This window comes from Labrus bergylta, chromosome 9 (genome assembly GCF_963930695.1).
Source record: "Labrus bergylta chromosome 9, fLabBer1.1, whole genome shotgun sequence".
Classification (NCBI taxonomy): domain Eukaryota; kingdom Metazoa; phylum Chordata; class Actinopteri; order Labriformes; family Labridae; genus Labrus; species Labrus bergylta.
In genome coordinates, this window is record NC_089203.1 from 18,571,611 (window position 1) to 18,596,710 (window position 25,100).

General features: G+C 39.8%; 1 protein-coding gene and 1 long non-coding RNA gene across 5 annotated transcripts in view; both read right to left on the bottom strand.

Annotated features, from left to right (window-relative positions):
* The window catches only part of LOC109985499 (uncharacterized), a 98,354-nt gene that overhangs the window by 11,733 nt on the left and 61,521 nt on the right, over window positions 1–25,100 (bottom strand). For all 4 annotated transcript variants that reach the window (XR_010666882.1, XR_002278025.2, XR_002278024.2 and 1 more), the window contains exons 3-4: window positions 11,192–11,301; window positions 9,241–9,381 (exon numbers count right to left, since the gene is read on the bottom strand). This is a non-coding gene — a long non-coding RNA (uncharacterized lncRNA). The remainder of the gene's footprint in view (window positions 1–9,240; window positions 9,382–11,191; window positions 11,302–25,100) is intronic.
* Window positions 14,651–19,224, bottom strand: zic6 (zic family member 6). The gene is made up of 2 exons (XM_020635855.2): window positions 18,026–19,224; window positions 14,651–16,144 (listed from the first exon to the last, which is right to left on the bottom strand). Exons 1-2 carry the CDS (start codon window positions 18,987–18,989, stop codon window positions 15,519–15,521), a joined length of 1,590 nt encoding a protein of 529 aa, XP_020491511.1. The 5' UTR covers window positions 18,990–19,224; the 3' UTR covers window positions 14,651–15,518.

Here is a 25,100-nt window from a genome sequence, read left to right on the forward strand (position 1 = left end):
TGTCCTGCCATAACCTGCTTAATTCAATATGTGTGCTAGAGCAGAGAGCAGGCAGTGTTCAGAAGGCAGACAGTGACATGACAAAACAGATTCAACATCTAAATATCTTTGTCCACAGCTGAGGAGGAGGGTTTGTCCTCTCCCTTCACAGCAACCAGATATCCATTCCTGTTTCAGAAATGTTTACTCTTTGCTCCCAAATCCTGCATGACAAGTGTTTATTCTAGCTTTCCCAACATGTTTTTTTTTTTTTTTAGAAAGATATGGATATGGATTTTAGAGGAATAATTACCAATATGGCAATCGATACAGTGAACTTTCTAGATAAGGTGAGAATAAGTCTTTGGTTTAAGAACTGATTTTGCACCAATATGATAATGCAAAGGTACCGAGGATGCTGCTTTCTTGAACAAATACTGGATTAAACAATAATAAACAATGTTTTACAAGTCAATAAGGTCTGGTGAAACCGCTGTCCGTTTAGCAAGCTGTGATGCTATGTTACATCTCACAGACAAAATGTACTGTAAAGTATTGTAAACGATGGAGTCCACGAGGGCTCTGCTGGATAGTTTGATATTCTTAATCGCATTCTCGATTCTACAAAAAGTTATCGTATTTGTGTGTTGAAGAAAGCACAGAAGCCAATACAGATATATCTTTGTACATCGGCCATGCACAACTTGATCCACACTTTGACTGGTGTGCATGAAAACAGGTGCTTTAGCTGAAGCTGATTTATCACTGAAAAGAACTTGAATTAGTTTTTGATTGAGAATGACTTTGTTTCATTTGGCGGCCACCTACCCCTCAGTGGTATAATTCACGATCAACACAGACTCATATCTGGTCCACTTAGTTTGCCAAATCTCTGGCTGCACTCATGACTTAACTGGCGGCAGGCTGCTACTCAGTAGGGCTCGGAAACTTGGTTGATTAAACTATTTTTGAATTTTTTTACTATTTTACAATACAATATTTATCTGAAAACTATTGTTCGTTGTTTCCTTTTTCTGCAAAGAGCTAACGCAATCAATAAATCATCTTGAAAGAATTGATGAATAATAAAGACTTTTGTAGCCATCAGAAGTTGCATACATAACAAGCATGGAAATTGAACTATAAAAGCCTTGAAAGGATCTGTTTAAAGTTGATGTAGGGCCTGATCTGATGATCATTAATGCTAACTAAGGAAATTTAGACTTTTTTGATATTCCATCCACTAATGTTTTGATTTCAATGGACAGTTTCCAGGGTTGTGATATAAATTCTATCAAATTGACATAACATGTCAACAATAAAATACACATAAAGCTTTAATTTATTTTTCTGCACCACTTAAAATTATAAGTTTGTTGTGTGTGTGTGTGTTCTGCTTCAAAGCCTTGACAGGTCTGAATGATAAGTTAGCACAGTAGCCCTGTAGACGCTTCCCTAAACAGTTCACCTCTGTTTTGGGGATGACTGCTGCCTGAACTCTGTACCCCCACTGAGACAATAAAACGGCTGGATGACTATGGGACTAGCAGAAAGGCCGACAGTTTATAACTCCAGAGAGGCGAAGCTATACAGCCCGTGTGAAGATAAAGATTTAGTAACGCTGAGAGATTGGAATTCTCTCGGTCTGAGGTCAGACGGCCAACGTTACCTTTCTACATTCCCCGAGGGCGTACACAGAGGAGACACATCGGGCAGGAGCTGGACCTAACAGCTTGAGACAAAGGAGGCGACACAGTCAATCAGAGGACTCATCATTCCAGCCCATAATTGCTTACTAAGATTGTAAATGGGATTTACTATCTTTAGTGAGGAGAACATTGAAGGCAGGCTCCTGCATTCACTTTGCTGCAACCTTTTAGAGCTAGAGATAAGGACATGTAGGCATGTATTAAACCTGTCTAAGTTATCTAATGACTGAACAAGACGTTGTTTTCACATTCAATATACAAAAACATCAACAGGTCTTTACAGTTTTTGGTGGTACTTATTTGAAGTTCATTTAAAGAAAAGAAAAAAAAAATTTTAGAGAGAGATAGGCTTAGTGTTTTTTTCCCCACAAGGAACTGTGTACAAATGGCAGCATCCCTTTAACAGTAGAGACAGTAGCTTTGTTTAAGCTATTCTATTTTTTATTTTTTTTAAAGAAACAAACATGAGACTTAAAGACACTCTATCAGAATTTATCCAGACACATTTCTAAACTGTTGTAAGAAAAACAACATAACATTTAACATAATGTACACATTTAACTTTTATTTTTGTTAAAAAGCAACCCATACCATACATCTATGACAAGCATTATGTAAAGTGTGACTGGTACATTATGATATAGGAGTACTTTAAAAGTCTTGATCTTTTCACAGTCTCAGAAAGCACTGTTATTGGAGAGGATTTGCTCTGAGATTCCCTTTTCATTCTAACGGCATTAAAAAGCGTAAAGACTGGAAGACAGAGGCGAGAGGCTGACGTCACAGACCAAGAGTCACCCGCCGTGTGTTCGGCGTCTCCGAGTAAAGACTTATCTGCAAAGAGGTTCGGACGGACAATGTGGGTGGACAGGGCGTGAAACTACTATCATCATCAGTTCTGAATGAAAAAAAGAAAACATATCTTCCACAAAAAAGGAGGCTCATTCCAATTCAGCTGCGTTGTTAGGACAACGAGAACCATCCCTCAGATGATTAGTTCCACTTCAAAAGAATTTACTTTCCGCGGTGGAAACGTCCCCCTTTTGTGTCCTTACACAGGGTTTTCTCAGCCCCAAAGAAGAATCGTATGTTTAGTCAGCCTGTTTATTATTCCTTCTGTTCACACTACAATTGTATTAAATAAATAGAGAACTGCTAACAAAGGCCTATTAGCTCATAAACATGTCTCAGTACACACAAAAAGGCTAAATCACAGTCTGTGCATAAGAATTAAGATACTCTAAATGCAGGGCTAGGCTTAAACTACATTAGTGGAGACATGCCGCCAACTCAGAATGTCTTGTTACTGACATCATGAAACATGCATGTTAGGTTGCACATTTGTTCTCCAACTGGGGATTTGTTGTGTGGCTTCATTTAAAATATGAGAGGAGATGCATGTTGAAAAGCAGCAGCAGTAGTCGGGTGGTGATGCTCTGAAGAAGCAGTAGCTGTTTAATTCAAAGGGATGAACGGACTTTGCTTGATCCCGTCTGATAAGCAGCATGTCCAGTACCACTGATAGAGAGGATCTTTGTAACAGCTGAAAATAGCACTCTTTAAATAAAATCAAATCAAAATGACACATGCAACGCGAATAAACATGCAATTTAGGAATTTTACTTCTGAAATGGATTTAAATCAAAATACCAAAAACACCCTCAAAAGTTGATTGAATGTGATTAATCTTACCAAGATGGTGTAAATTACATTCAAATTAATGTGACTATTAATGTGCGATTAGAGCAGCGAGATCAAAGAGAGTTACAGCAGTTAGCTTGAACGTTAACCCGACTTCCTTGAGATTTTAATGACACGACTTGAATGCTAAAGAGGCTCAGCTGAAGATAAGCAGACATCTTGCCTGAATCAAAATCCCAAAGAGGGTGGAGAGAAGCATGGTGAACACACCTAAACACAGATGAGTGGAATCAGGATGAAAAGTTTTTTTTTTTTTTTTTTCCTTAAAGCAGCACGCAATTGGCAGCTGTGACATCCGGGTTACTTCTAGTGGATTTTCTTCTTTTTCTATTTTGAAGCTGAAGCTCCAAATGAGCCAGTAACGGAAATATGTTTGCAGGCCTTTAGGCAACGTGCAAACAGTCGAGCAACAATAAGAACAGTTTAGTTTTTTAACAAATAATCTGCTTGTATAGGAAGAAACCTAACTATGTAAGCTCCAACATTTCTCATGTTGTCTCTTTTTTTACTGCATGTGGCTTGTTTTTATAAAATTCTTCAGCTGAAAACTTTTGCTTGATTAAAAAGAAATGCCTCACACCACTTCAGTCATACCAGTGGTCCACTTTGGCCTGCTCTGTCTTTGATGGCTGTATGTTCCAGTATGAATATTGACTGGAAGCGTGCCTGGTGTGGCTCACGAGTATCTATCCTTCCCTTCATTATCAGTGATGAGCCTCCTTGTGACCTACAGTATATTAATATGCTCAGCAGAAAGACGCCTCTTGGCACAGGACACGCCAGCAGCAGCCCTTTAATGTTAGAAACTGTCAAAGCTTTGAGTTCTGACTGATGAGTAAGGTTGGTGCAATAAAAGATCGACACTACTGGTCATCTCAGCCCCTTTCCCAAAAACAGGAAACTTATCCTTTAACAGTGCACAGCAGCCCTGCTTCTCAGACTCCAGCAGCTACCACATCATCCATTCGACACCGGGTAAAATAAGAGCCTCAAGGCTACAAATGTACAGAATAAACCTTACAGATGTAACATGTATTGACTGAGCAGGGGGGTGGCAAACAGGCGGGAAGAAAGTTTCTTTTTCTGTCCACAAACCAGGATAAAAGAGAGAAACTGAGGAGCGGTTGTTTATCTACAGTACTTTGTACAAGTTCGGCTCTTTTTCTGTCAGGCTGAGTGCTTTCCACAAAATCCTTTTTCTGATGAAACTCTTTAAAGAGACGCTGATGCATCGTTAGGGTCATTTTTGTGGCATTGCTTTGTAGTGCTGTTGAGCTGTGTTGCATACCTAGGTGTTTGTAAAAGAATGCAATTCAGTCAAGTCAAATTCATACACTATCTATCATTAGGGACACAGAAAAAAAAAACATTACAACACAATCAAGCAGCACCACAAACCCCCCATCTGATTATAAAGTTACAATAATTATACTTTAAGCCCCCTTACCTAGCATCCATTTGACATAAGCAATCTTTTAAAAACAGGTTTATGGGGTGCTGGTGGTCTAGCGGTTAGTTTGTGTGCCCCATGTACAGAGGCTGAAGTCCTCCAATCGTACAGCCTGGGTTTTAATCTGACCTGTGGCTCCTTTTTCAGCATTTCATTACCCACTCTGCCTCACCAATTTCTGGCGCTATCCACTGTCCTGTCTCTACAATAAAGGCATAACAACACACTTTAGAGTTGGTGTACTACCGTGAGTTTTTTTCGATTCCTAACAAAACTAATCCTATAGTCTTGTAGTATAAAATCCTCAAATAAACAGAAAACATAAACATAGTAAAACACAGTTCTAGTCAAACAGGCTACAAGAGAGCTGTGGTTGTTGGCAAAAACTCTACTAATCACATCAAAATGTAAGACTTCAAAATATCACATCTGCAGCAGCACTGAGATGTATTTCAAAGTACTTTTAAAGTACTCGTGTATATGTTGCTCTAAATGCTAAAAATTGTGTCAAATTGTGTCAAATTGGCATTAAAGTTCCCAAACACATATACAGCTTTCTTCCTCTGTCACAACAACTTAAGTAAATGACTAGTTTTCTTTAGATTAAATTCTGTCATTTCAAAAAGGTTAATAGACGTACAGCGGTGCCTTTACTGTTTTGGTACTTGACTGCATCAGTTTTAGTCAATTTACTAGAAAATCAAACAAAGTGGGCCTTGCAGGTAAAACTTTGTGATGGGCTAATGTTGGTTCACCTTCTCACTTTTCCTGCACACAGGGAGGTCTTTCATATCAATCCGAGTAAATATACACCTGCTCAATCTATTGAAATCCAGTACAGCTGTACTACCATAACTTCGACTTTTACGTTGTCTATTATGTTTGGGATTTTTAGATTTGGGCTTCATTTTTCACATTACAGGTGTTACCGGTGATGGTGCTTTATAAGAGGACACACCTTTAAACCATAACACCATTCACTAAGACCTTAGTAATGAACATACAACCAAATGTTCAAATAACCAACAAAAAACAACCTTTTGAAGGTAGAACTTCTGGCAGATCGGTTTTTACTGAATTGTGATACAATGTTCAGAAGTGGCAAAAATCAAAGTGGCCACTGAGTGTAAATTAAGAACTCAAAAGACGAGAATGGTACTTCTGAAGTAAGACACACAAGAAATGTTAAAATGTGCAATTATTTTACTCCTTTTCAAATAAATGAGGACAGGCTGATTTGGGAAAAAAAAGAACTTAACCAACTGCAACTAATTGCTCCTTTCATCTATCCAATTAAAAGCATTATTTTAATCCAAGTAGTCTATTTCTTGTTGTGATAGCTCGTCACAGCCTTTTAATCGGCATAAAAATGCCAGTATTGCATATTAATTCAGCATTGACAGAGATGTCATTTACACAACTGATTTTAACCCGATCCCACCATGATGGAGCCTAATTGACATGTTGTGTTGGCAAAGCTAGCCGCTAACTGCTAACGTTTTCAATCCATACCCACTCAGGTGTGTATGTGTGAGACAGGGTGTGAGGAAGTTGTTAAAATGGTGCTGAGGATCAATAGGATGTTGTTGTTAGCGAGAGACCTTTCAGGGGAAACATCAGTAAAGGTGCAATCACAAGTTGTCATGTGTGATGTTTGTGAAATGCATCTGGAACGTCTCTCCCTGCAGCAGCCTGTATAAACAGTCAGCAGCGACGGCTTGGCTCCGCAGCACTTTTTTTTTTTCCTGTGATGAAACAGCTCAGTTGCATGAGGTAATCTCACCCTTACCCAAATGAGATGGTAATGCCTTCACTCAGGGAATTCAGCAGCACCTAGAAGAAGGCTGTGCAGCTCAAATGGGACTAATAATAGAGCGTGCGTTCTCTTAACTCGGAATCTATATTATACGCTTCAAAAATGAGATCAACTATATGGGTCAGTGGGATTTCTGGGAGAGAAAAAAAGAACAGAAAGGAGCTACAGAAAGAAAATATGCTCCGCTGACAACAGATCTGAGGAATGCAGAAGCTAATAAGAAAATTATTTGGGCAGAGCAACAGCTCAGAAGTTTAATTAACAGAGCTGGTTTTTAACTGATTGAAAGAGAATACATGTCCACACTCATGTGCATGCAAGCCTAATTATTTTCAACCCCTTGATTGTCTAAATAGGCTTTATAAATAAAAGCACAAGTGACTTGAAAATGTTCAAAGGGTCTGATTTTAGAAATGGAAATGATCAAAGAGCAGTCTTTCAAAACTCGTGTGATCCGTGAGCTGGAATACACGGGGACTTCAGTCGTCCATGCTGCTGTGGCCTAGGTTTCATTTTAACTTTGGAGGAGACAAACACACACACACACATTCCTACTGCAACCCCCAACATCTGGCTTTCTCAGAGGACAATAAAGACATTTATTAGCCTCCATCTTTGCTACCCACTAATTGAACTGAACTTATAAAAACAGAATCAATAAATACCTTAGATCAGATTTGTAGTAAATGGATTTGATCTAATGCAATGTACATGCTTCCTGGTTGATGGATTTTACAGTATACTTAAAGAGCAGCAAGGCCTATTTATTAAGGAGATGAATAATAAAACATGTTTAGATAATTATGTCAGTGCCTTCGCGTCGCCTCAGGCATTGTGTTCACATGCGGGTGCATAACCAACAGCCCACGTTGGCTCCTGATCCATTTTTATGTTACTGGCTGTTATCTTTACTTAGTGTGTTGATTAAAGGAAGTATATGTACAACATTTCAAAACCCATGCAGAGACAAAGCACAGTTTGGTACTTATTTGGTACAGCTAGTTTGGTACTAAGCTGCAGAAAGGGAGTGGCTTCTTTCCCCCCTGTTTGGCTCCTTGGCATTATTCATGGCCCCTCAGACGTGATACATTCTGAATTAAGTTAATGTACAGAGCATAGTTAATTATATGTTTGATCAAGTGGGAATAATACAAGTCAAAATACAGTACATGCATGGTTTTAAGTGATTTATTTATAGCTTAGTGCTGCTGGTGCTCTTTAAAGTTTTGTATATCGTCCAGTTGCACAAAAAAAAGTCACTATTCTGCCGTTAACTCTTCCTTCCTCTTAACTTATGTTCAGAAATCCAACTTCTTTGGCTAGTTGATTTATCTTTCAAAGCAGGGTGGGGGTTGTGTTTTTGTTGTATTGAAGACATTGCATTTCCAAGGGAATGTTCTGTTTTGTTTCAGATTCATATTTCTGAGCACACCCCAGTTACACAGATGGATTGCATAAATATGTCAATTACATAACCAAAGAAATTCAATGTCACTCACAACAGCAGCAGTCCACATAATCTATCAGACACCGGCACAGAGGACACATGCTAATTACCTCAGCAATGCAGATCCTACTTTTATAATGGACCTGAAGGAAATACAGTAGACATAACACTATAACACCCTGTTGGTGCGTAAAGGATGGATCTTCGATCCCCTGGCTCTTTCCTGATACTCAGAACGCTGCATTATTCCCTGCGGACTAAAATAGATGCAGTCAGTGCTGCCCTGTTCTTTTTGAAAGTCATCTGTGGAAGGTGCAAACTTCACAGGATTATAAGTCAGCAGTGAGACTGGCAAAGCACTGATCCGAGGACAAAATGACTGCAGCTGGTTTTGATGGTAAATGTGCACAAGCACCTGCATACACAGCTACACAGACACACACATTGCACATTCTATTAGCATATCATAGTATTGGTCCATTAAAGACTGTCTTATTGATTATGAAAAATGTAAAAAAAGACAATCTATTATTTTCCTTTGCCTCTTTTAAATCCTGCACCTGTGCTCCTCAAAGACAAGTTAGGGGCAAATTATTCTCTCGCGTGCACCTTGTGCTTTTGTTAGCTCGTAGCTAATGATCAAATACTTCCCTCAACAGGTCTTTAACCTCAAAGGGACCTTAATGACACTTTGGCCAATTTAGATTCTTTATTGATGACTGTAAATTAATAAAGCAACAATAGGTTGCCCATCACTTCTTCCTGTTGCCATGTGTCATGCACTTTAGGGTCACACACACAACACCAAATTACATTTGTCGCCTCCATTAATGTCAGAGCCTTAAAGCAACATATCATCACAGTGTGGAGCTTGGTTTAACTGTAATTGAAAAGGCCCAAGGGGAATTCCTAGGTTGTGTGGGGGGCCCCTTTAACCCCCACTACCCTACATCCATCATTGTGGAGTTAGGCCCTGGGGTGTTCTTGTAACGCTGAAGGTTAACAGTGAGATCGCCGTCGTCCTCACTCACAGCCTTTAATATAGGACTCTAGAGCTGCTGCAAACATTAGAAATCAGCAAAAAAAAAAACTACATACAGCATCATGTCAAGCACATATTAAATTGACGGCCACATACCAAGGAGAGCAAGCTTGATCCCGTCAACACATCCGTGTTCAGCGAATGGATGGACTTCAAAAGGCATGTGATCAGAAACAGAATCCTTCCTTCAGATGTGGAGTTCACAGGCTTGATTACACAGCCGCCTTGCAATGCATACTGCAACAGATAAAATTAAACACTCGCGATTACTCACTGCTTTGAAACACCCTGGACCATGATCAATGTGATCCCCTTTTTTAAGTTCAACCTCAAACGACAGAGATTTTTGAAATCATACAAAGAAAGTGTTATTTTAATGCTGTTTCTCGCAACAGAAAACAAATTGTTTTTAATGAAATGTGATAGTTTTGAGAGACAGCAAAGACAAATTTAGGCACTTAGAGTTTCTTTTTAGTGTTTTTTTTTGTAAAATCTAAGGCATTGTGCTCTTTAGGCGTCATGATCAAAGCCTTTTTAACATTTCCTAACACACGCTTCAAATGCATTCTGTAAAATGCGAATCATTACGCAGAGGCTCAAAGACGTAACTGATCATTTCTCAGAGATCACATTCTGTGAAGGAGCACAGATGAAGATAAAGGCAGGCATGAATTCCTGCTCAAATGTGCACATTTAAACATATTCATGTGGCTCTTCACATACATGAAAGCTAGCAGCTGCCCTTGCCATCAAGCGGAGGACATTAAGGCTCAGCCTGGTTGATCTCTGATGACAAGGGTCTGGAGGAGGGATTAGAAAAACACGGACCAGAGTTATGGTCATTCCCTTAAAAGGAAGGCATTGCGTCTCATAGGCCTGAAGCTTGCAGGAGTTGAAAGATCTTTAAAGGTATATTCTCACCCCGCACGACCTACTACAACTCCCTTAAAACCCTTGAAAGCATATATTTTAGGCAATGTGTACTTTTAAAATATCATTTAATTTCCTTTCAATTGCAGCAGGCCATAACAAATTCTGCAGGTCATGTCTAAGAGCTTTCAATTTGTTGTTTTCTCTTCCCCCCCCAATAAAATTAACAGTGTCACCAGCTCATAGGAGACCTTCAAAGCCCGCATGATATCTCAGAGACTGGCTCATCCAAAACTGTCAAAATATCTGTTATGTAAGGCATGGATAATACATGAAAAAAAGACGCCTTTTGAGAACCATCCGCAGGGGTAGATTGCATTGCATCAAAAGACAAATATGCATTAGATATGAGGATGGGCGGGGCCTTTCTCGCCATCTTGCTGCGTATTGGCTGTCGAGCGAAACTCAGTTTTTTGGCGAATTTGACAACAATAGTTGGAGAGCTGAGTGTTGGAGGGGCTTGGGCTTAAGTTGACAGAGGAGCGACCGTTGGGGAGAGTGAATAGGAGCCCGGTTTAATAAGCCTGGGTACAGGCTGGACTACACAGGGGGCTGGCACCGCTGAAATACTGCAGCGGAGATTAAGACTGGGAAGAAATATAAAGGATGAATCTGGTAAGATCATAAAAAGTACATCACTGGATTTGTAAACACACCAAACACGTGCATATAATTATGAAGATTGCATTGTCTTACATAAGAGCCCTGCTTCTGATGGCGTGTATTGAAGCCTATTAATTGTCAAGCTGTCAAATTAACACAGACAAGAAACAGATTACCTTTCTGATGTATTCATTTCTCCCTTCTGTTTCATCTTATTGACATTTGGATTATATAGTGTTCAATCTTCTACATTAGAATCAACCTTTCTTCATTGTTACAGTTGCCCTCATTATGCAGTCCTAGCATCATTGGTGCCTTGATGCCAAACCCTTCAGTAGCTTCTGTTCTGCAACTGGAAAGTAAAAAAAATTAAAGCAGCAGTGCAGCTGCATCCAGTTTAGCATGTGTGGTGGCAGTCCTCCATGGAGAAAGCAGCCGAGTAAAGGGAAAGCCGATATGAGTCAAGTTGAATGCATGTTTGGAGGGGAGATTCTGGTGGAGGACACCTACTGACCATGGCTGCACACTGGCGGAGATTAGGGGGCCATCAGAAGGAGCCACAGAGGGTGAAGATAGCCAGGAGCTGCAGGGGAAGAGATAGATGAGATGCAGGAACAAGAGGACCTGGCGGAAAAATAAGGGGGAGGAGGGGGCACAGAGGGGTTGGATGAAAAGAAAGCAGGTTGGGGAGCCACAGAACCATTGGCCTGACCTGGGGAGGATGGGGGGGCTAAAGCCAGAGATCCAATTAAAACCACATTCAGTCGATCAGAGTCAACGCTGACACAACCCGAGCGGTAACGCCTATACTCAGGAAAGTACAGAAGCCGCCGAGTGGAAGTTACGCAAGATGTCACGTATGGTTATGATGAGGCATAAAACCAAAGGGCTGGTGTGACAAAGCAGCCCACCCCACTGGTACACAGCTGGGGTGCCACCCAAGCATGGCATAACAACCATCTACGGAGCTGGCGAAAATAGCGATCCAACAGATCCCGAGGTGAAATGGATTTATTTACATTAAATTGATGTAGAAGATTTTCAAAATGGCGCCTGCGCTTGTTGCCAGGCAGAGAGAACAAGCGTAAAGATGGCGGTACACAAGTGGCAAACTGGGAAGTAGAGGTCTAATCATTTGTGATTACCAACAGCGGGGAGGAGGGGAGGGTGTGGCAATGATTATGGAATATTACTAGGGCTTGGTCGAAAACACACAAAAAAGACCTCGTACTGCAATCAGAAATGGATGATTTTGACGTTACCCTATGGAAAGCAGCTATTCCATGTTCAGATACAGAGGCTGCCTAAGCAGGAATAATATTTCATGACCTCCATGTTTTCTAATAGGAAACATATATTATTTTGATAAATAAAGGACAAATGAGGAGAAAGTGGTGGTGCATAGGGTTTAGAAATTAAGACTAGAGGAAGAAAACCCATAACAATGATGATATTAAAAACAATGACACTGTTACTGTTTCAACATCAAAAAAATTTTAATGTTTGAACAGTGTCGTTGTTTGTGGTGTATTGAAATGGTGGCAATACAAGAGAAAGACATTTGACCAGTCATTGCATCACTACAGTGACCCATCAAAGCCAAACCAGTTCACCTCACGTTTGTTGAAGAAAATGGTACTTCACTACTTTTAAAACATCAACCGATGACTCTAAGGTTGTTTCACACTACTTATAAATCAATTATCAAACAGTACCAGTAACAGTCAAGGATGTACCAGCCACATGTCAAATGTCTTCTTGTAACCCTTAAGGACAAGCAAGTGCAGAAAATGAATAAACAGAAAGATGATTCACATTTTTCAAAGTGGTTGATGTCTTGTAAAAATCTGAATCTGAATCTGAAATTAACTGCGGTCAAACTCAGGAGGGATTTGCAAAATGCATCATCAAAAAATATCTCACTCTCCCCTAAGATGCATACCCATGAGTGCTATGTGCAACAGTCAGTACTGCACTTTAAACCAGCATGCAGAAAAAAAGTCGTAAACAAGTTCATCATAGCTCTGCACCATTTCAAGAACAATTACAAATAGGCACTTACTTTGCATGTTTCACTCTGAAAATATGATGGAGGATAAAAACTGTTTGGAGAAATGTTTTTTTTTTTTTTTTTTTTATCATTTTTGAAAGTATAGGATGGATACATGTCATTAAAGGCCTTTCTTGCTTTTATTTCTTCATTCAAATAGCTTTAGAATAAAAGGAATGATGACCAAAGTTCTCCACACTTAAATAGAAACTAGTGTGGATAAAGACAATTTACACGGGAAATGACAATGTCTTCTAATAGAGTCTTCACCCCATGTTTTTGTAGCCATCTAGACAACTTCCCCTCCATCAAATCCTCTCACTGGAATATAGGAGATCACTGTTAGAGCTAGTTAGCTGTCAGATCACTATACGAATGTGTTTCAAAGAAATGTAAAATGAATGCACTTTTGACCTGATTTCCTTTTGAAATGTATGGAGCAAATTGGAATATATATAATGGCAGTCATCATCGGCATGATTAATGATATAAAATGCTGACATACAGGTACAAAGCAGGGAGCTTTTGCTTCTGGCAGTGGAGCAGAGGCTTTTCTTCCCCCATTACCTTATTCATCATAATTGTGACCCATCTGACCTCCACAGTAATCAGTCTACTGCAGGACGATGACAGACTTCACTGTCATCTTCTTAGCTACTCACCATTATATGTCCCATTAACTGTACTTCAGCCTGGTCACTCAGTTTTCAATCACTGTAATTATTTTGTTAGAGAGGTGTATATTTTTTGAGAGAGCTGAGAATGAGCTGTATGGAAATAATAACTATCTATATTAGTTTTAACTCTGAACAAGGATGAGTGTTGAAACTTCAAGTTCTGCCGGGAAAAATAGGCTTCAAACACAGCTTATCCCTCCCCCCCCCCCTCAAATAATGAGGCGTTTGTTCAATTTTGCATTCCTGAAGGTATGAAAAACAAGCAGTGAACAAATATGTCAGAGAGAAAGTAGATGAAGCGTAGAAAACATTTAACTATTTGCACCAGTGTGTGCATCCAAAAAAGAAAAACTAACATCTCTCTTGGAGTTTTTTTTTTTCTCTTTACAACTTTTTCAACTTTTTTTTTTTTTCAATTACCAAATGAAACAGAATGGCACATATCTGTTCCCTGAGAGAGGAGCTGTGATTTTTTAAACTGTGAAATCCTGCAAATCTATTTACTCAGAATCAAAGAGAGGAGCTCAACAGTCTTTCCATGTAGACACCTTTATGAAGAAAATAAAAGAGTTCTGTTTGTGGCGTGAATAGAATCAGGGTCGCATTAATAGAGTGTTCAGTTATCCAAAGTCGGACAATACAATATTGTTCAGGGCTACTGGGTACTATTTCTGTGTGGAGCTAGCTTACTTTCAAGGTAAGACGTTTTAGGCATGCATGCATGTTTGACAGAGGGACAGAAATCAAATGAAATACAAAAAAAGATTAATTGGATATAACAAAATAAGCGAAACTTGACTTCGATTGGAAGCAAAAGCACATACTAATTGAAAGACAAGAGTGCGCGTGACCCTTTGGCGAATACACCTGTATCCCTGAAACGCACGCGCTCATGACGCAGTTAGAAAAACTAAGATCTGATTGAAGAAGCCGACGCTCTTAAAGAGGAATGTTAACTTACAGAATAAACATGAAAATGTGGCCAGATGTAGGATTTCCCCCCTCATGTTTGCGTTCACTTGCAGAAGATAAACCTCAATGAAAGTAGTGAAATAATAAAAGTGTTAAAGGCCTGGCCGGTCACTGACATTCTTAATCACATGGTGTTCCTCCTCGGAGTGAAGTTACCTTCCAGATTCGAGTCGTACCGACATTAGCTTGCAAAGACATACATTAATTTACAACAAGAGAAAAGTTTGAGTTCATAATGAAAATGCATTGAACGGTTTTAACCACACACGCCTGATCAAAGAGAATATAGACACTTTAATAAAATATAGAATACATAATTAATTATACAATGTGCTTATGTACAGTAGAACTGTATGCTAATTAAACGCGTTTAATAGTATCACGAACACTAGCATGTGCTCACACTGGGCTTACTTTGCACAGAAATGGGAAAAATACAGATAATACAAACAAGAATGTGAAGTGAAAAAAAGGGGTCGAAAAGTGGAACTTAATCAAAAGGGAGAAAAATGTAACCCTGTGAGCCATGCGCAGTCATATTACAGACAAATCACGCTGCAGGCCCACTGCGCAGACAGGTTAGGTCTTCAATTTAAGATCTTTGAGATATTTATTTAATCTTAGGACATACATACATACATGAATAATGCCTCTATCTTCCCGACGTACATTACATCTGGTTTACATTCACAAAAAGCCCTAAACTCAGAGCTATACATTCAGCATTTCCTTTCATTTTCCAGTAAGCTAATAAGTTCAGAGGTCCCAAAATGCGCAGATTTAGGCTACATTAGATTTGTCATCTCTTTTTTTTTTGTCTCAATTATGATAGATATCTTTCATAAAAAATGTAACACAGCGAACAATTATGCATAAACATTTAAGTTTCTTATAGCTCATGTGAGAGATGGAGCTTCAGGCTTAAAGCCAGAGCCAACCGGACAGGCCTCACAACAACAAATTAAGCTCACTACATTTCACAATGCAACAATTTCAATATAAGATGACTCGAGACGTGTCACATAATAACTGATACAACATTCACAAAAACACAGAGTAATAGAGATACAGCTGCGTGTTTATATGGTATAACATGAAAAAATAGGCCCAAAAAATGCGTCCGCCTGAGTCAGAGCAGGACCTCAGAGCGAGGGGATGTTGTTATACTGCTTTGGTTGGAAGTTGTCCACGCCACTGTGGCATGTGTACCATCCGTTCACAAGACTTTTCTGAAAGGGAGAAGAGGAGGGGAAAGTCCTGGAACTCTGGGCAAATGTGTGACCTGTCTGGCCGCAGGGGTACTGGGAGGACTGGGACCTGTAGCTGCCTCTCTGCAGCAACAAAGGGTCTAAGAGGGGCTGTGACCTGTGTGCGGAGTAGTCCAAACTGCTGTCAAACGTGTGATGGAAACGTGACCTCGGGGTCGACTCGTCTCGACTCTCTGGGGACAGGGGGACATCTTGAGTAGAGGTAGGGGGAAGAGGGGAGCTGACCTGAGTTCCATCCGGGACTCGTGTTGACCTGGCCTCCGCAGAGTGACCCATGTCTCCAGGACGCGCGTCTCCGCTTTTGGAGACGTGGTCCTTGTTGCAGTGGAGCTTCATGTGCTTCCGCAGGGAGCTCGGGTGGGTGTAACACTTGTCGCAGCCCCTGACCTTGCACATGTAGGGTTTGTCGCTGGAGTGCACGTGAGAGTGTTTCTTTCTGTCGCTGCTGTTCGCAAACCTCCGGTTGCAGCCCTCAAACTCACATTTAAAAGGTTTTTCACCTAAACGTGCAGAGAGAGAAATAGCAGCGAGTTATGAGAATGCTTTAAGGGCCCTGTGCACGCTCTGTCTGATCATACATGATAATAGTAGGTTAATACAGCTAAGTCAAGTGGGCGAAGTTATTTAACCAGGTTGTAAGAAAAGTTGCCCAACATACAAAAAAAAAAAAAAATCACAAGCAGACGTCACTCAACTGAAAATCTGAATTTGAGTTTTAAGCCATTGACTCTGGAAAACAGAGCAGATTCAGGCCCTTTATCCTTGGTGATTGGTTTTAAAAAGCCCAATTGTCAAAATATTTTTTTGCAAAAACCTCTCGGTGAGTCACTATAAACTCCAGAGTTCCATGTTGCCAAAACTTTTGAGCAGTTCTGATCGCAACAAGCGATGCTACGGACTAAATCAACAGAACAAGTGGTTAAACATGTAGTATAAACAATGATGGACCTGTCACGGCAAAAGCAAAGATTTGTTCAAATGGAATGCAAAGAATGAATTGCAGCTATCACAATGCTAATTGATCTTGCACCACAGCTGCGCACAGAAGCACACAGTGATGTAGCGGGCAATGAGGAAGAGCTGCACTCATAAATACAACTTTAATAGCTTATGTTACCTTATCATATTAAAGCATGCACCTTATTGGAGTAATGGCTTTTGTAATACGAAATACAATTATTAATATATGTCTTCTGAAGTAAAATATATCTCAGCACATGACTACGCATGTGCAGTTGTGTGATCAAAAAATGTCAATATAGGCGGCCCGTTTCAGCCTCTATTCTCTAAGCTTTCATTAGTCAAAAATGTTTAACCTGCAATTAAAAGGTGGTAAACAGATAAATGTATACTTATTTTTTTTTTTCTGAGAGCCATTCACTTTCTTCTTTTGTAACACTTTCAATTAAAATGCCCAAATTGCAGGATAAATACCCTTGCTGAGATCACGTTTTCATTCCCTAGTGTGGAAATGCAATACAAAAAGCAAATCCTTTATAAAGAATATATTATTCTGTGCTAAAATTGGCCTAGCGGGGAGAGCCCCACTAAGTGACCCTTTAAAAATCGTAATGCATTTCATGACGTAGTTGTAGAGTGCATCCTGACCAGCAACAGGCCTCACAGAGTGATTTAAATTAAACCAGAATAGGCCTATAAAATATATTTTATTTTTACTTTTGTTTACACTGATAATTATTTATTTGCCGAGGTAATCGGTGTGCTCACCTTTTTTTTATATATATATCTCACTACCCCCCTGTGTGCTGAGCTCTCTCTGCTACAGGGATTCTGAGCACAGGAGATGAATCCCTGGGAGGCAGACACCGCGTAACGGCTACGTCACAGCTCTCCGGTGTCCCGGCATTTATTTATTTATTTCCCTGAATGAAGTGGGAGAGGCACCCAAACCACCAGGCCTGCACACTCGCTTGGAACTGCTCTACTATAATACGACTACATCTGTGTTCTCTGCATGGAGTCTGGACAGTTTTTTCTCCTCGAAAAGCAGGCAGAAACAAAGGCGGCAAGAAACTAAGTATTTCCAAAATCACATTTGAAAAAACAACTGAGCCTTAAAACTAGCCGCAATTTAAAAAACCTTTTGAAAATATAAATCGATAGAGGAACATAAAGTGACAGAATATGCAAACTTCACGATCATTCAAATATTGAAAATAAAAATATGCTCACATGGATTTAAATTTTAAAACTGTAATATATATATACATATATATATATATAAATACATGTTGATTAAATAATACATTTTCATGCAAGATTTTTCACAAATGAAACACTTTTATTACAATTTCAGCGTTAGCAATACGTTTTTATTTTTGTTTTAATTATCATCATAGTGTGGGTGATTATTAACTGACCTGTGTGGGTCCTCTTGTGGATCTTGAGGTTCTCTGATCGTGCAAACACTTTCTCACAGCCGTGGAAGGGGCAGGGAAAGGGCTTCTCCCCTGTGTGCACTCTAACGTGGTTCACCAGCTTGTATTTGGCTTTGAAAGGCTTCCTGTCCCTCGCGCAGTTCTCCCAGTGACAGACATACTCGGAGTGCTCGGGTCCTCCGACATGCTCCACTGTCACATGGGTGACAAGTTCATACATGGACCCGAAGGCTCTGGAGCAAGGCAGCTTCCCGGCCCCCTCTTGGCCGTCACTCCACTTGCACACCAGCTCGTGCTTCACTGTTTGTTTGGAGCACCTGAGGAAAGCATCACCTCCTCCTCCTCGCTGAATTGCCATGTTGAGGGGTTTGTAGAGACCCAGGAATTGTGTGACAAGTTGCTGGCCGTTTCCCTTGGGGTTAAGAGCTTGGCCATAGTGGTGAGTCCGGGTGAGGAGGTCGCCAGGTAGACCAAGCATCATCTGGCTGCCGAGGTCTCGAGACGCGTCCGTGGAGGCGTGGGCCTGCTCCTGGTAACTCGTGAAAAAAGCATGGCTTCTGTTGTCTCTGCAGCCAGCAAAGTCACGATGATACCTTCCAATCCCGCCATGTTGGCTCACTCTTGATGCCAGTTGATCAGTGACGGGTGGCATGCCGGCTCCAGAGAGATTGGCTCCAATGATAATGCCCCTAGGGCTGTGCTCTAAGCGGTGGCTGGGGTATCCAGAGTCTGCAAAAGTGGGAACCGAATGGTCAACATATGCACTGGACCTCGTCTCGGGGTAGTCTCGCAAATTGTGCGAGGGGCAGAGTTTTAAGGAACTGCCAGTGGGGTGTCCCATGTGCTCTCCTGCCAAAGGTGGCAGCACCACGCTGGGTTCAGTATTGCTCTCCCCGGGGTTGACGCAAGAGAGAGGGCAGCCACTAAACCTCGAAAGGCTTGTCATGTTTTGTTGTGAGTTTGAGGCTATGAGTTTTTCAAAATCAACCAATTCAGCACTCAGGATGCACCTAGAAATTCTGTCTCCATTCTCCCTTGTTTGTATATCATCTGCATGTGAAATTCTTGGCCGTGAACTTCGCAGAAGTAGGAACCAAACTCAATTTCGTTAAAGTTGGTGTGAGTCCCATGCCGTTCACTTTGCCCTCTTGATTTGTGGCAATAACCGTGGTAGTAAAAATGCTTCGAAACAGGCCATGGTGCAATATAAAAGCACAGCAGGCAAACCTGCTTTTAAAAAGGGAGCGTTGGGATTGGTTGGAATGCGCTGTGATTGACAGGCGCTGGGTTTGTTTTAAAAGGGACACGCAGGCGTTCACCGCACGACTCCGTTTTCAAATATCGCACAGAAAATGCTTTGAAATGTGCCGCGATACTCTCAAATATTTCTGCCTCTTTAACTCCGTGCGCCTTCTCATAAGACCCCCTCTCTAAATCTGCATATATGAGAAATGAAAAGGTTAATGTGAAATTCTAATCTGTGGGATAAATCAAGTGATTCAATGCACACATGAGGAAAACACAAGACAATCACACTGTTTTATTTCACTGGATTTCTTAACCAAAAGCAAATGTCCCTCCTCCTGCCCTGCAACAATAACACAGAGAGTGGCCGTTGCGTGTCCAGGCCAATTATTGTCAAAACTTGCTTTTTGATTGGCGTAAACTAAAGTTGTGAAAGTTACAGAAAACCAGTCATAAAAAAATATGTTTAATGTTAGAAATAGTTGATAATACTTATTCTTCAATTGTGGGTCAGTAACACAAAGTTTTAGGCAGTATGTTTATTTAGCCTATAGGCCCAAGTGAAGGATGGTGATTTTTTTATTTAATAATACATTTTCAAAACTCTTCTGAAGGTGCAAGCATCTTTGCGTCCCACAAGTATCCCTAAGGACACACATTTACTTGTTGATCTCAAAGAAAAATCGAACTTTCAGAAAACAACATGTAGTTCAGTATTACGCAGCGGAACTAGCCCAAAAATATGATCTTAATGAGAAAAAGCTAATTGAGACGTTTTCCAGCAGAGTTAGGACATGATGTTCTGTTTAAGCTTTGAGTCCAATGTGAGCAGCTCCTCTACATAGACCCCCTCCCCCCTCCCCCCTCTCACCAAGCTAAAATAGTTAAATAATCATCAATAGTGCGCCATAATCTCACAGGCTTGTATTGATGTGGAATTGGTTACGTAAAATGTAGGTTATGAAACGTGACATACAGCAGCAGTGGTGGTGGTGGGGAGGCTCCTCTGTCACACTCAGATAAACTTTCTTACTTTGGGGTGCTGTGAGGACACACGCTCCAAGCTCTCTCCTCTGCAACTGCACATATTTCAGCACGAAATCACTCTTTAACGTGGCTCTGATTTTACAAAATGTTCGTCCTGGACCAGATAAATTCTTTCATCTGTTGCTTTTATTTAAATCTACATGACGTGTTTTGCCTTAATTTCGAATTGCAGCTCATGTATTAAAGTGTATCCCCCACCTTATTTCCATCTGTTTGCATTTTCAACTTTTCTGTAAAATTAAAAAACAAAAAGGAAAAAAATTCCTTTTCCACATTGTTATGCTGACGTCACCTGCAGAAACAAAGCAAGGGGCCCACTTGCCATTAAATGGCACAAAATAGCAGACAGGCCCAGAAGTGCCCTAATTCCGTCATGATTGTAGTGGACGCTCATGTTTGTCAACCTTTAACCCGATGTGTTTCCGAAAATGATTGAGGGTTGAGAGCACATAAACTGAAAGTTTCCAATCTGTCACTGTGAAAGCAGAAAACACTGACAGAGCTGCGCCCTAAATGTTCCCAGGTCCCTTTTTACTGCAACAAGGCAACACAAGGTGTAGAAAGCTGTATTTCTTAAATGATTTAATAATTTTCTGTAGCTTCACATTTTAATTAGAAATTTAATAGTGACTTGCAGACCCATGTAATCACTGCAGAGTATACTGATGTATTTTATATAGATGACTGAAATTAATGAAATACTAATTTGCTGAAATCATCTTGAATAACCAACTTAGAGTTTAGCCTTATATTTTTTCGCATTAACATATATGCTACTAAAAACATATTCAACTTGACTTCAATTTGTAAATTTAAAATTTGGCATTAAAAAACAAAATCACAGATTCATATTTGAGACGTAAGTTTAGCTTTCTTTCAAAAAACAATAAAAAGCTAAAAATGCAACAGCCGAAACATACAAACCCTGTACTCTATCGAATAGTGGTGTATTTTGTAGCGATTCAGTAAAAAAATTTCTGTGTTATTCGTAAAAATTCATTAAATATGCCAAAATGGCGGCGATTTAGCATTACATTTAAAAGTTACACGTTTAAATGCACAATTTCAGTTTACATTTCTAGATTGTATTACATTTTTAGCATTTTGACATGTGCAATCTCCTCTAACCCTTCAGCTTCATGAGGCCGACCATTTCTGTAGATGCTTGACAGGCCAGACAAAATCCTAGTGACTGCTGCACACAAAATATCACTCCCAACAATCAAAACATTCATGTCAGGGAATACCCTTTACTGCCATAGGGTCCATGCTACTCCCAGTACAGTAAGCATGCACTATATGAGCAACAAATGTGATATTTAGAGATGTAATCAAATAGAAAAAATACAGCGTTATAGATTTCACTTAAAATTCTGCAACATTTTTAAACTTTAACCCCGGACTTCTGATTAGAGTCTTTAAAATAATGCACATCAGATTTTTCCATCTTTTCCATCTTTTTCCATCTTTGCACAAAATGCAATAACCTAATACACACATAAACCTATACTATTCCCGTCCTGTATTAGAATAACCAGGAAATACACTTGGGTATTATACCAAAGTGATAGCAAACATTGTAACAAAAAGAAATAAATAAATGATAGGGAACTAAATAATATTTTTGAATTATGAAAATCCGCTTTGTTTGTGTGTTCATGTAGCAGGAACATTGCCTCGGTGTGTGTGTGTGTGTGTGTGTGTGTGTGTGTGTGTTTATGCATGTGTGTGTACGTCCAAACAACTGTATGCATTAGTGTAACTGATGAGGGATGGCAGTGCACACTCTTGCCATGACTTTATGGAATTTAGGTGAATTAACAGGTTTGGGATGAGTCCATTTGAAGACAGATGCTCCAGTAAATCACAGCAAGAAGTCAATTAGCCCTCTCCATCAGCCATATGAAGGCAAACACCAGGTACTACAGCAGTCACTCAACCAGCAACTGGCCATATCATCTAATTCAGATGAAGATCTGTGAAGGTATTGTAATATTTGAAAGTGTAACACCCGTGCTGAATCACACACAGCAAATACGACATGTCTTTTTTTCTCCAATTACAAACAAAAACAAACACAAAATCAGCACAAAAAAATCCCGAATAATGATGCAATGCAGACAAGCTTTATATGGTACAATACCAAATTATAAGACTGTTAAATTATCCTAAATTTTGGAACACTGTAGTATCTAATGAGACCAAAGCCTTGACATCATCAGCTGCTTTGCATAGACATATACAATACACTTTCATAAAAGCTATGTAAGCTATTTGTATTACGCCGCATCATGTAAATATTGTTTTAAGAAAACACTAGGTATTCTTATATAAGTGGATGCAAATGCTGCAGGCATAAACGGTATTCTCCCAGAAAAATATAAGAGCTAAAATGGTAACACATCTGATTCTGAGACTGTATGAAATTTAGTGAATAATGGTATGAATGTCGAGCAGAAGCTGAGCCTTTTTCCTGCTGTGCTCTGCAGAATGCAAGAAAAGAGTCGAAGAGAATGAACCCAATGCAGCACACTGAAAAATAAAATTAATTGATCTTATTTACTCAATTCATATATACTATATATACTCTAAGAGCTAGGACATGCTATATTCAACCTCAACAAAATAACCTGAAAATGAATTATGAAGGAGGTCCATTTAAGCCAAACAGTGAATACGATATGGTTATTTAATTCTGCCCTTTGGAAAAATGACCATTTCCTGCCTTTTTGCAATTTAATTCTGAATGACACATTTATATACAGCAGTGTTTGGTAAAAATATGGGATATTTGAGAATGGTTTTGGTATTGTTTCAAGGATATGGAGATTTCACTTTTGTCTGGTCACTATTGAGTTAACTTCAAGCTCACAAAGTTGTCAGCACAGGCGGCCTGAGCCAGCCAAGCACAGTGTAGGCTACAGGCCAGACAACGAGGACTAAAAAAATATTTAGTCGACTATGCTGTTAGAAATCCAAAGGATTCTTCTGCCAAAGGCTGATTTGATCATATAAGGAAACACTCTTCATGCATCTAGGTCATTTCTCATATTAAGCAATGAAATAACGTTCAGAGCTGCTGACACGTCTACTCAGAATAAATGTATAAACGTGAGTTGATTACCATGTAGGCTGATGCTTATGTTCTGCTCTTTCCAACAGCATACTGTCACAGAGGTGTGCACACTACAATTTTGTGTTATTTTAAGGTAACGCGCATGCTCAGTTTGAAGAAGATTATGTTATAACCAATGGGCTATCCCAACGCCCAATGAGGTAATCCCAGCAGAGATAACTAAATCATCACATTAAACATAGGAGTCCTGCAGAATATCCTGCAACAATTTAGCACGTAGCAACACGCGTTCGACTAATTACTGAAAAATTGTGCCAGGCTTTAAATACAAAGTAATACACTGGCCTTTGATTGCATCTTAGCATTTTATGCAATTAAGTAAAAGTCTACAAAGAATAAAGCTAGTGCGAAATCGTGTTTTTTTTTCTTCATAAATAAGGGAAGCCCAACATTTATCAGAATGAAATTAGATTGATGTAAAAAAATAGAGGGGAAAATGTAACTGAGCGGAAGGCGACATGCACGAGCGGGGTAAAATATTTCTTTGGGGAGTGGGGGGGTGGCTGGTGATAGTGATATGAATGGTTTAAAAAACGTCCACTTCTAAGAGAGCTCTTTATAGCTGAACCTGTATTTAGCAATTTATTTATTTTTATTTTTCTGTATTTCCTCTTTTAATAATACTCTATGACACGTCCGCCTGCCAGGCAAGTGACAAAAAAAATAAAAAGAATGAAAAAAAAATCTGCTAATATTACGCAATCCTACCTCTCTACTTTTGTTTTGATTAATGTGTGAAAAGATTATAATTAGAAAATGCGTGATTGAAGCCACCAATCATCAAATTCCACATTTAAAAGATTAATTAAATATTTAAATATTGAATAAGCAGCAGTACACCAGACTACCAGCTCTGCAGTAGTTTTAAATTAAACTCTCCAGCAACAGTTGCTTTACATTAGGCCTCGCTGATGACAGCGTCCCCTTTTTCTCAGCACGAGCTTGGAGCCTACGCTGCTGCTGCTCCGTCACTCACTAACATTTGTGACTCATCTAAACCATGTTACTTAATTATTTCTTAGTGATAATACGGCTGCAAACACGCGGTACATTACTTCAAGTGGCGTATGAAGGCTGCACATTTCAACAAGGCAATAAAATATGGAGGGAACAGAGAGGGAGAGCTTAACAGGCGGCTTGTTACTTGTGAAAGTTCAAAAAGGTCGCCATAAATCTCATACTGCAAAACTGCAAAGGCAAACTCTGCTCGCTGTGTGTGTGCGCGTTAGGGTGTGTGTGTGTGTGTTTTTTTTACGTGTGTGTCTTCGTGGATCTCTGTGTTTGTGCACGCGCATGCTGTGTGAGAAGCGGAGTGTGTGAGTGCAGAGGGGGAGTAAACTGTGTGAGAGAGAGAGAGAGAGACGAGAGGGAGGGGAGAAAGAGAGAGAGGGAGAGGGGTAGAGAAAGTGAGCAGCTTACGGAGGAAAAAAAAGAAGAAGTGAATCTCATTCATCGTTTTGCTTCGAGATAAGTTGTTGAGGGTTGTTTTTTTTTCACAAAAAGCGCAAATGTTGTACTAATGTGTGTACGGCTATAAAACAGGGCTCTGCTACAATTAAATTGCCATGTGAGTAACAGGCCTTGACACCGAGCAGACTATGTTCACTAACAGAAAACTAAACGCCATTC

Coding starts and splice junctions, on each gene's coding strand:
- zic6 (XM_020635855.2), bottom strand. CDS start 18,989: ATGACAAGCCTTTCGAGGTTTAGTGGCTGCCCTCTCTCTTGCGTCAAC. Junction 16,145..18,025: donor CCACAAGAGGACCCACACAG/GTCAGTTAATAA, acceptor CTGCACGTTTAG/GTGAAAAACCTTTTAAATGT.